We start from the raw sequence: 9498 nt of genomic DNA on the forward strand, positions 1-9498 counted from the left end.
CCGGGGCTAGAAGGATGCAGTGGATCTTCTAGACATATGCCTGCGGACACCAACACGAACCACACGACGAGGCTCAAAATGCTCACCGTCAGGAAGCATAACACAACAGTCCGCAATCAATTTGCAAATCGCAGCGGAGCCATCGCCAATTCACATACGAATTGACGGACGAATTCCAGAGGTTAATAAAGCAACCTCTGGGCCCGACAGCTGGTTTTATGTTCTTGCTCTTGTAGATTATTGAAGCTGCCTTTACACGGGTCAATTTTCTAGTCATTTTTTGTCATTCAACGCAAATCGACTAGAGTAATTGCCTACAGTCTATGTAGATTTATGTACTTTGCTCTCTGAAAAGTTTTGGTAAACATTTGTTTTTCAATGGTATCGCTAATCTGGCATCACTGAGGGGCAGAGCTTTCACATTTCACACGACTCACTGCCAGCGTTGCCGAATCGACGATTCGTCGTTATTTTGAGGCTTTTTTAGCTCAATGGCGTTTTGATGATTTTTCCTTCGTAATGACAATTGAAATTTGTTAAAGAAAAGGTAATCCAAAATACAACCATGCAATTATCTAGAATTGTAACCAAATCGTTAATTTGCACTGCTGAAACTCATTTCAAAGATATAGAAAAATAGCACGGGGAATTGGTTCAGTAAAGATTATCTATCAATTAATAAATGCTTATGTTTCACATTAAAACCGCATCAAAATCTTCAAAAAATTTCAAATTAGTGGAGATCAACAATTGAAAAGCAATTAAGATTTAAATTGTAATTTGAAATTTTCTTTAAAAATTATAAATCTACTTTTATTAACCCTTATGCAATGTGGGTTCCATTTGTCTTTCTAATGTGTGGTCATGTTTATTAAAAGTAATTTATACATATATTTTTGTTTGTTTTTATTGTTAAAAAAGATTAATAAACAAAAATTTGATGTTTTTTGGTCGAAACTACGATTTACTTGGAAGTTGATGGTTTTTCAGCGAAAGCGTTTGGCAACGCTGGTCACTGCAATTAGCCTTCAGCCATTGTGAACGAGCTCGAATTGAATTGTGAACTATAGAAACGCAAGAAGAAGCAGCACGTGCAATTGCAATGAAGTTCGAAGGAAATGTTTATAAATAAATTATAAAAAATAAATACCAAAAATAATGGCAAAAAAAGAAATCAAAACCGAGCAAAAGTCGGTCGCATCGCAGCATAAAATCAAAGCTAAGAAGCGAAAACATGTAGCGAAGGAAAATGACGAAGAAATTGCCAGCAAGAGCTTGATTGTGGAATCACTGGAAGGAACTGCAGTTGAAGGTAGGAAACAAAGTACTTAATTAATTACTTGCATTGTTGTTGTTGTTGTTGCATTAATTCGGTTCGCTTTTCACAGAGACTTTAGGAAAAGGATTAAAGCGAAAAAATAAAGAAAAAGGTGTAATTAAAGAGAAACGTAGCAAGCACACAGCTACTACACAAGATGGGCAAGCCCCCATGGAGGATTATGCTGAAGAGGAGGCACATGAACCCACATTGGAAGAGTTGCGGGAAAGTGAAAAGCCAGAAAATGTAATTGCCGTCGTAACCGTACGTCAAAAGAAAAAACAAAAGCACCAGGAGCGCATCGAATCAATGAAGGATCAAACGATCAGCAAAGAGCGTTTTCGTAACGAAGAGTACCTGCGTAAATGGAAAAATTCACGTGCTGAGTGGAAATTTGAAAAGTTGCGACAGATTTCTATACAGCAAACTGTTTTTGATGAGGAAAAAATTTGCGCAGAGATGTGGCCAATTGCACTAGAGTACTTGTCAGGCTCAAAAGGAGCTGCTAAGGCACAAATAATCAAATTGGCTGAGCAATGCATTGAAGAACTCGACAAGCAATGCGCCGAACAGAGCAGCGATGAAGAACACAAAGTTATCATTGATTCTTCGCGTTATCAGCGTGCACGAGATTTGTTACAGAGCTTCGACTAAGGAACTGGAAAAGGCATTGTACTAGGCACTAGCATGTAAATAGTTTTAAAGATTTATGTTGAAAAAATATATATTGATATATATTTTATTGTAAAAGTAAATCAGGCATGTTCTGCAATTCACTTCCGAGTGATTTTTAATGCCTGATGAAAATTTGAGTTCACAGCGAGTTTTTTTAAATTCACTCGAAGTGAATTGCAGAACCTGCCTTAATATTTTGTTCTGCGAAGCTAACAATTTTAATTATTAATAAAATCTTTTATTTTATTACATTAAAAATTTATAGCTATAAGTCTACATAGGCCAGTATACTATCTACATAATCTGCGCGCTTCTTCAATATCGTCATTTGCTCCTCCTCGAGTTTTAATTTACTCTCATTCTGCAGCAAAAAGTGTTGTATGAACAACCGTACGCTATTTTTAAACTGCCCAAGCTTTGAGTTTTTCGCAACGCGTTCAAATGCCTGATAGATTTCATTATCGCGCTCGTTCAACAATAAACCAACCATCATTTCCTTCATGAAGAGGAAACTTAATTTATCTAGCTGCAGGAAGTTTACTACTTTGAGCACCGTCAGCTGCAGTCCACCATTTAAAATAAGATGCTGTAAGAATTTTGCTAGATTTTTCACCTGTATCTTATTCAACGAGTCAATATCGTTAATGCGATCCCACGTAGCAAACTGGAATGCTAATTGATACTTGCGATTATAATGACAGAATTTTAGTCGCCAAGTGGGCATAGTAAGGATTGGATCGTTTCTCATTCAAACAACAATGGATAATCACATAAGCAATACTGCGTTGATCCTTCAACGCCAAATGCAATATCTTCTCAAAAGCATCGACGTAGTCTTCCGCGCCCATTATAATGCAAAATATATTTCGGCGCTCTTCAGTATTCATTTTCTGCTGCTTTGCTAACTTTCAAGAGTTTTTCTGAAAAACGCTGACCAGCCACTGTACCATCATCCTTTTTTTGTTTCGTAGCAGCATTGATGTCATCAATATTTCCACTCCACGCAGAACCAACCACCCACCACTTGCCCACCTGATCAGCACGAAGCAAATCGTCGATAGTTATATTGAGTGTCGTAACGTATTTGTCATTGCGCAGCATTGCTTCTTAATCGTTTGCGCAGATTTTCCGCCAGTTCAGGATCGAATTGCGGAATTTTATTGATATTGTTATTCTTAACCGCATTAAGTATATCAACCATGAACTTTAGGCGCAAATTCTCCTTTAACTCCAAAGGCGCTTCAGCAATTTTACGCTGAACACTTAACATCATCTCTTTGAAGGCTAGTGGATCATCTTTTCGCAACTTGAACCAACAGATTGAAATATAAGTAGCAGGCATTCGATTGATTTCTCGCACAAATTATCAGACAGTCGGCCGATGATCTCCAATAGCAGGCGATGCTCATATATTTTAAAAATATATATATATGCTAGTATTAAAACCAAATTATTTAAACGCTTATCCTCCACTGGTAGGTAAAGATCTCCTTTATATATGCATCGAATTGTTCTACAAACATTTGCAAGAAATGTGCTCCGAATTTCATTGCCAACTTGCGCATGAGATAAGCCAATAACACCATATGCTCCTGCACCATGCGCTCATTGGCCATAGTACGGCCAATTAAAGCCTCACGCAGCACGCCGCGGCTAGCGTTTCATTTATGTTGTTGCGAGAATTCTTCATATATAATTCCTCAATGCCTGTTGCAATTTTGTGAGATTAGTTTCCGAAAGACGATTAGCAAACCCTTGCAGTTTTTGCGCAACCGCTCCAAAATTTGCGTTTGTTTACTGTCATTTTGTGTGGCTGCAAGTGAAGCACGTTGATGAGGTGGTATGTATATTTTGGGCTGCTGAGCATCTGTAGCAGAGTTTTTCATCGGCAGTATCTTCTGTTATAATGTTGCCTTCTTTATCTCGCTTTCTGCCATAAATATCTTCCTTAACTGCAGAAATTTTAAACAAGCATTTGTTTTTGTACATTTGGTTAGTAATAAGTTATACTACTTACACTGCTCTTCCGTTGATTTTCAATCTGCCGCTCGCGTTCTTCCCCTTCGCTGCCTTCATCACTGTATGCACTTTCAATTTCGCCTTCACTCTGCTCTTCATCAGCATTCCGTGCCTACACCCCAGAGTCCTCATCCTCGCCATCTTCAAGCCCAAACTCCTCTTCATCACTCCAACCACTATCATGCTGCCTTTGGTGCTCCTCTTTTCGTTTTTCTTTTATTCACGTTTACGTTTCTCTTCTTCATCATCCAAACAGAATTCCAACGCATAATCCAAGCCATCGCTAAACATTTTGCGTACCAAACGATTTTTGTCTTTCGTTTTGTTGAGTTTTAGCTTTTTTTCTAATTTCGATATTAATCGATCCTCTTCCTCATTTTCCAGCTTAAGCTGCTTCATGCGTTGCTTCCGTGCAACATTTTCCAAATCTTTTTGCTGCTTCAACACGCGTTTACGCTGCTCTTCCGGATCGGGACGTGTGGGTTGCTGCTGCTTTTTCTTCTTTCCTTTTACTTCGTGTGGTGGCGGTTCACGTTTCGCTACTTTCGCTGGTAAACGCGCGTCCACTTCATCGTCGGAGAAATCTGAGGCGATAGACTCATCGTTATCTGAATCTACTTTTCCCGAGAGTAATTCTTCTATTGGTATATCTTCCGGTGTTACATTTTTGTTAGACTTTTTTGGTTTGGTCTTCTTTGCCTTCCTCGAATGCTGGGCATTGGTCGCGGTTATCTTTGCTTCTGCCACTAAGGTAGCACCTTTTGTTTTATTCGAGAAGAACAATCTCTTGTTTTCTTTCTTGATTACCAGCTTTTGCTTACGCAGTTCCTTTCGTGTAAGTTTTTTATTGGGCTTGGATTTTGATTTCTTCTTTACAATCTTGGCCATTTTGGATGAACTCTTCCAAAACACCTAATTGTCAATTAATCTTTTGAACAGCTGATAGAAGCAACCACGTGCTGCACTGCTTTTATAGAAAGATACACAAAACACAGGGTATTGATAAAAACTAATTGCTAAATGTACTTACATATTTTATGAGTAGATTATCCTTATCCTTTAGGTATCAAGGCTTAATTAAGAAATAATTAGATTTAGACACATCAAGGCGATTCGCCGGTTCTCTTCTTATCGCAAAACGTAAATAAACAAATTTAGCTCTGTTCGTTTTTTATGTTATAGGCATTTCCTTGGCTTTCAATTTGTACGGTTCGCCAGCAGATGGCGCGCGAATTGAGCTGTCAAAAATCCTATAAATTGTCCAACCGCTCCCGGTAGGGATTTATATTAATTTATTTTTGCTTAATTAATTGATAGAATATTTAAAAATGTCTACGCGTTGGTATCCTATTTATCAACGCGGTAACCCACAGTTACGTATATTCCTGCCAAACTTCTGGATGAAATTGATTCGGCCAGCGGAGGAACAGCCAAAGAACGTCGCCACCTTTTCAGTGTCCATGCAGATGACCAAATATGATGTACAAAATTATCTGGAGAAAATTTATAAATTACCAGTTGTGGACGTACGCACACGTATTGAATTGGGAAAAACGAGACGCGATCAAGTACATGGCTATGTGACCAAGGGAGACGACGTTAAGATTGCTTATGTAACTCTAGTGAGTATTTCAATGCGCACACATGTTTTAAGCCGTATCTTATACATTATTTCTTATTCAGCCCAGAAACGAAGAGTTCACATTCCCGGATTTGTTTGAAAAGAAAGAGGAGCAAAAGAAGGCAGAAGAAAAATCTTTGGATGACTCGAAACAAGGTTTCAAGCGCTTCCTCGACCGCAATAAAAAACGTCCCGGAACACCCGGGTGGTACTCTATTTAGTTTAATAAGCATAAATATAGTAGAAATGTGAACCGCACCAAAAAATGCATTCTTTTGTACGAAAAGTGTCTGTTATACATTACCAGTCCGGTGCCGAGGTTCGTCTAAGCGCCTTCATCTTCAAATATCAAAAGGTTTGCGGATAATGTGCCGCCATTACAAACTAAATTTTGTAAAAATTCCGTTAATAAAGCGCATTAATTTAATTTATATTTAACAAGTTTCAACGTAATCGGCAATACTCGAATCTCAGATATTTTTTTTATTCAATTGCAAACACTGTTCTTTGGGGGGGATGGAACCACAAACTTGTACACCAATGTCCTTCAACCGTTGTTCTCAAATTATTTGGCTTCTTCCACGGCTTTATCAATCCACGCGCGAATCTTGTCGGTATCCTGCAAACCGACCATACGATTTATCACTTTGCCTTCCTTCATTACCAGCAAGACTGGTACAGCGCCAACATCATAATCAAGTGCCAAATCACTGTGCTCATCAATGTCTACTTTAGCCAAATTTATTGCACCAGCTTTCTCACCAACGACCGTTTCAATACGTGGAGTCAACATTTTACATGGGTTGCACCATCTATTTCACAAGATGAAATGATAAAATGATTCTAGGTTATATAATAATGAAATTCGTTTATACTTACGTTGCAAAAAAATCCACTATTACTGGCTTGTCACTCTTTTTAACTTTACTTTCGAAATCTTCAGCACTTTGCACCTGAAATATTTCTGGCTTTGCTATGGTGGTGCTAATAGCGCGAGTTGTACTCTGCGTTGACCGCAGCACCAGTGGAACCAGTCGGGGAACAACGTAATTCAGTTTAGTAAGATACATTTTAGATGACCGAAAATTTTGAAATTAAATTCTTTAGCTATACAAAAAAATTTTAAATACTATAAGAGCCGGAAAAACAAATTGCGTTCAATTTTTTAGCAAATCTCAGAAAAAAAAGCGTTATCTGCGCCCAACGATTTCCTTCAGAAAAGTGAACAGCTGTTGTGAACGCCGGCAATGCTGCCAGCCCAAACAATTAAAACATGACAAGTGAGATTTTTTATTGTGGGAGGCAACATATACATGTTTTGCTTGGATCGATAGAGCTTTCGTTTCGTAATACCAAAGAAGGTAAATCCAAAGAACGTACATCTCCAAAAATCAATATTTTCACTTGCGTATTCGCTTGTTTTAAGCAAATTCGAACATTGGATTAGGAAAAGCATCTGTTAGTTCGAGGCTGATACAAAAAAATTAGGGGGGGCGGGGGGGAAACACCGTCAATCTTTCCACCTTGAAAGAGCAAATACCAGAGAATTCAATGACATGCTTTTCTTCCTCCCCCGACTCCAGGCAACCCTCTTCAAAACGGAAAAAATCGAAGGAAAAGCAAAAGTATTTGATATCACCCCCACGCCATCTTGGAGATTCATGTGTACAATAAATGTTATATATACTTGACCCCTTGTCAGGCAACACAGAAAGGAGAATTCTGCTTAGTAAGGGATATAAACCCCAAGCGCGGCCGAAGTCCGCCAACGGCCTGAGGTTTTCTGCGCAAAAACGCTGTAATCAGCGTATCGTTCCGGACATCTGGAAGAAAGGAATGGTGGACCTAGGGACACGAACTTCGATACGATACCATACCATATCGAGACTTTTGTCATTCCATACCGATATTTAATACTCGATAGTTTTAAAACAATATTTTTTGGAATCGAGTATTAGAACCCTCGTATCGAATGTCATAAACTCAAATTACAAGGACAATGTTATTAACAATTCTTCCCAATCTCTACGTGTAATTAAAATAATCAGCATATATTGGCCTTGCACAATATGTTAGTGTTTGGCCGAGATTCTCCTCCGATTTGTCGCTTGCGCCTTTATGTTGTGCCACAAAGGTGGTCTCCACAGTTTTACGTCGACTCTGACGTAATCTGTGTATTTTTATGAGAAACTGTTTTTCATTGCAGAAATATACTGGTAGGTCTACGCAGTTCTATCCACTACACCAGAGCGGTGTACATACGAGACCTACCTTGCAGTAAAATTTAAAGACAGTCTGGCAAAGCGCTATGTAGTTCCGCCCTACAAATTTCAGAACTATCTCTGAGCTAGTGAAAAACGGCTATAGAGCGGGACATTTGAAACTTCGGTAAATACACAAATTTTCACTTCTCGATTCAGATTTCATAAATATGAAAATGAAATTTAACATAGATAAAATTTAACATAGATAAAATAAAAAATAAATAAAAATTAAATAAAACACAATCTGGAAAATTTGATTCGCTCTTAAACTCTTCTGCTATCGATTTCTCTTCTTCCAAATCTAATTTCAAACTATTTTTAAATAGTATGCTAAATTAGTATTAATTTATATATATTTTTTTTTTACCAAATAGTCGGTACGAAATGTTTATTTCTAGATTAAAATAAATAAATAAATAAAAGCATTTATTTGGAATTGATGAAGAACCCGTACCGTCCCTTATCAAGTTAGTTCGGCGCTGGTTCTGAACCAGTTTGATTTGCTGCCGGGTATATTTAGATTCATTTTTGATATCTTGGTAACGGTATTTGAAGTATCGAGTCTTTTTATTCCGATATTAATGGGTACCCGATATTTTTAAAGCGATATTTTAAATGAGTATTATATTGATACGTTCGTTTCAATGGCGTGTCCCTAGGTGGACCCACTCCTCAAACCAGGGAAACCGTCGAACAAGGGAGAGTCTTATCGTNCGGGTATATTTAGATTCATTTTTGATATCTTGGTAACGGTATTTGAAGTATCGAGTCTTTTTATTCCGATATTAATGGGTACCCGATATTTTTAAAGCGATATTTTAAATGAGTATTATATTGATACGTTCGTTTCAATGGCGTGTCCCTAGGTGGACCCACTCCTCAAACCAGGGAAACCGTCGAACAAGGGAGAGTCTTATCGTCCGATATATCTCCTTTCTCCGGTAGGGAAGACACTTGAAGCCTTGCTACTCCTTATGTGCTATGCGAGCCACCTGAGCCCACCGAGGCATCAGCATCCGTGAGCGCACAGTACATCAACAGGCATTTGACATCGTCAGTCACTCCACGCGACTAGAAGACACAGGGACTCCAGCGAATCATATGAGTGGTCAACAAAACCAGCAAACCGAGGAAAATTAAACAGGGGTCCCATAGGGTGGTGTCCTTTCCCCGCTACTGTAATTTTTACATATCAAGGCTCACTCAACCACTAGAGGGAGGCTCGTTTACCTCTTATTCTGACGACTATTCGTTAATGGCGACTTCCTCAGACTAATGCCTAGATTATAATGGAAGTAACGGAACGGAGTGAACTGTCACTTAATTATCTATTGTATGGGTAATGAATTCAAACGAGTATAATGCACTTGAACGCAATGTAAAACGGAAGCATCTAAAATCAATAGCTTCGCCTCGGTTTGTTACGATTCGCACGTGCATTAAACCAAGGTATAATATTTTTTTAAGTTTTGCAATAGGGCTCTATGCAACACAGTTTGCTTCGAACACCTGGCAGCACCAACCTGTCATAAATTTTGGTTTACTTATTACCGTTGGCTATACTGAAAATTGCAGCTGCTCGATTATTTTCACACGTAAAA

General features: G+C 38.4%; 4 protein-coding genes across 5 annotated transcripts; 2 read left to right on the top strand and 2 right to left on the bottom strand.

Moving 5' to 3' along the window:
- Nucleotides 1-1050: 1050 nt before the first annotated feature.
- LOC108380118 (uncharacterized protein C7orf50 homolog) lies at nucleotides 1051-2039 on the top strand. The gene is made up of 2 exons (XM_017636491.1): nucleotides 1051-1312; nucleotides 1389-2039. Exons 1-2 carry the CDS (start codon nucleotides 1159-1161, stop codon nucleotides 1970-1972), a joined length of 738 nt encoding a protein of 245 aa, XP_017491980.1. The 5' UTR covers nucleotides 1051-1158; the 3' UTR covers nucleotides 1973-2039.
- Nucleotides 2040-2135: 96 nt separating this feature from the next.
- On the bottom strand, nucleotides 2136-5157 carry LOC108380121 (nucleolar MIF4G domain-containing protein 1 homolog). The gene is given in 13 exon segments (XM_017636495.1): nucleotides 2136-2702; nucleotides 2704-2901; nucleotides 2903-3097; nucleotides 3099-3307; nucleotides 3310-3474; nucleotides 3477-3639; nucleotides 3642-3718; nucleotides 3721-3741; nucleotides 3744-3873; nucleotides 3875-3945; nucleotides 4013-4231; nucleotides 4234-4976; nucleotides 5043-5157. Coding segments are annotated over 12 exon segments (2559 nt in total). The 5' UTR covers nucleotides 4901-4976; nucleotides 5043-5157; the 3' UTR covers nucleotides 2136-2258.
- A 55-nt stretch (nucleotides 5158-5212) lies between these two features.
- mRpL23 (mitochondrial ribosomal protein L23) lies at nucleotides 5213-6066 on the top strand. Of its 2 annotated transcripts, XM_017636493.1 has the most exons (3): nucleotides 5213-5286; nucleotides 5386-5634; nucleotides 5696-6066. In XM_017636493.1, exons 2-3 carry the CDS (start codon nucleotides 5413-5415, stop codon nucleotides 5852-5854), a joined length of 381 nt encoding a protein of 126 aa, XP_017491982.1. In that variant the 5' UTR covers nucleotides 5213-5286; nucleotides 5386-5412; the 3' UTR covers nucleotides 5855-6066. The 2 variants fall into 2 exon arrangements, with proteins under 2 accessions (XP_017491982.1, XP_017491981.1); XM_017636492.1 differs by having other exon boundaries at nucleotides 5228-5634.
- LOC108380120 (thioredoxin, mitochondrial) lies at nucleotides 6034-6863 on the bottom strand. The gene is made up of 2 exons (XM_017636494.1): nucleotides 6513-6863; nucleotides 6034-6445 (listed from the first exon to the last, which is right to left on the bottom strand). Exons 1-2 carry the CDS (start codon nucleotides 6701-6703, stop codon nucleotides 6199-6201), a joined length of 438 nt encoding a protein of 145 aa, XP_017491983.1. The 5' UTR covers nucleotides 6704-6863; the 3' UTR covers nucleotides 6034-6198.
- Between the last annotated feature and the right edge of the window lie 2635 nt (nucleotides 6864-9498).

The sequence above is a fragment of the Rhagoletis zephyria genome, unplaced genomic scaffold (genome assembly GCF_001687245.7).
Source record: "Rhagoletis zephyria isolate East Lansing unplaced genomic scaffold, Rhagoletis_zephyria_1.1 Rzeph_scaffold_18311, whole genome shotgun sequence".
Lineage (NCBI taxonomy): Eukaryota > Metazoa > Arthropoda > Insecta > Diptera > Tephritidae > Rhagoletis > Rhagoletis zephyria.

Bases quoted from the DNA above. Each gene is read 5' to 3' on its own strand.
- LOC108380118 (XM_017636491.1), top strand. From the start codon at position 1,159: ATGGCAAAAAAAGAAATCAAAACCGAGCAAAAGTCGGTCGCATCGCAG. The intron at 1,313-1,388 runs GTAGGAAACAAA...CGCTTTTCACAG, and splicing joins GGAAGGAACTGCAGTTGAAG to AGACTTTAGGAAAAGGATTA.
- mRpL23 (XM_017636492.1), top strand. From the start codon at position 5,341: ATGTCTACGCGTTGGTATCCTATTTATCAACGCGGTAACCCACAGTTA. The intron at 5,635-5,695 runs GTGAGTATTTCA...TTTCTTATTCAG, and splicing joins AGATTGCTTATGTAACTCTA to CCCAGAAACGAAGAGTTCAC.
- LOC108380120 (XM_017636494.1), bottom strand. From the start codon at position 6,703: ATGTATCTTACTAAACTGAATTACGTTGTTCCCCGACTGGTTCCACTG. The intron at 6,446-6,512 runs GTAAGTATAAAC...CTTGTGAAATAG, and splicing joins ATAGTGGATTTTTTTGCAAC to ATGGTGCAACCCATGTAAAA.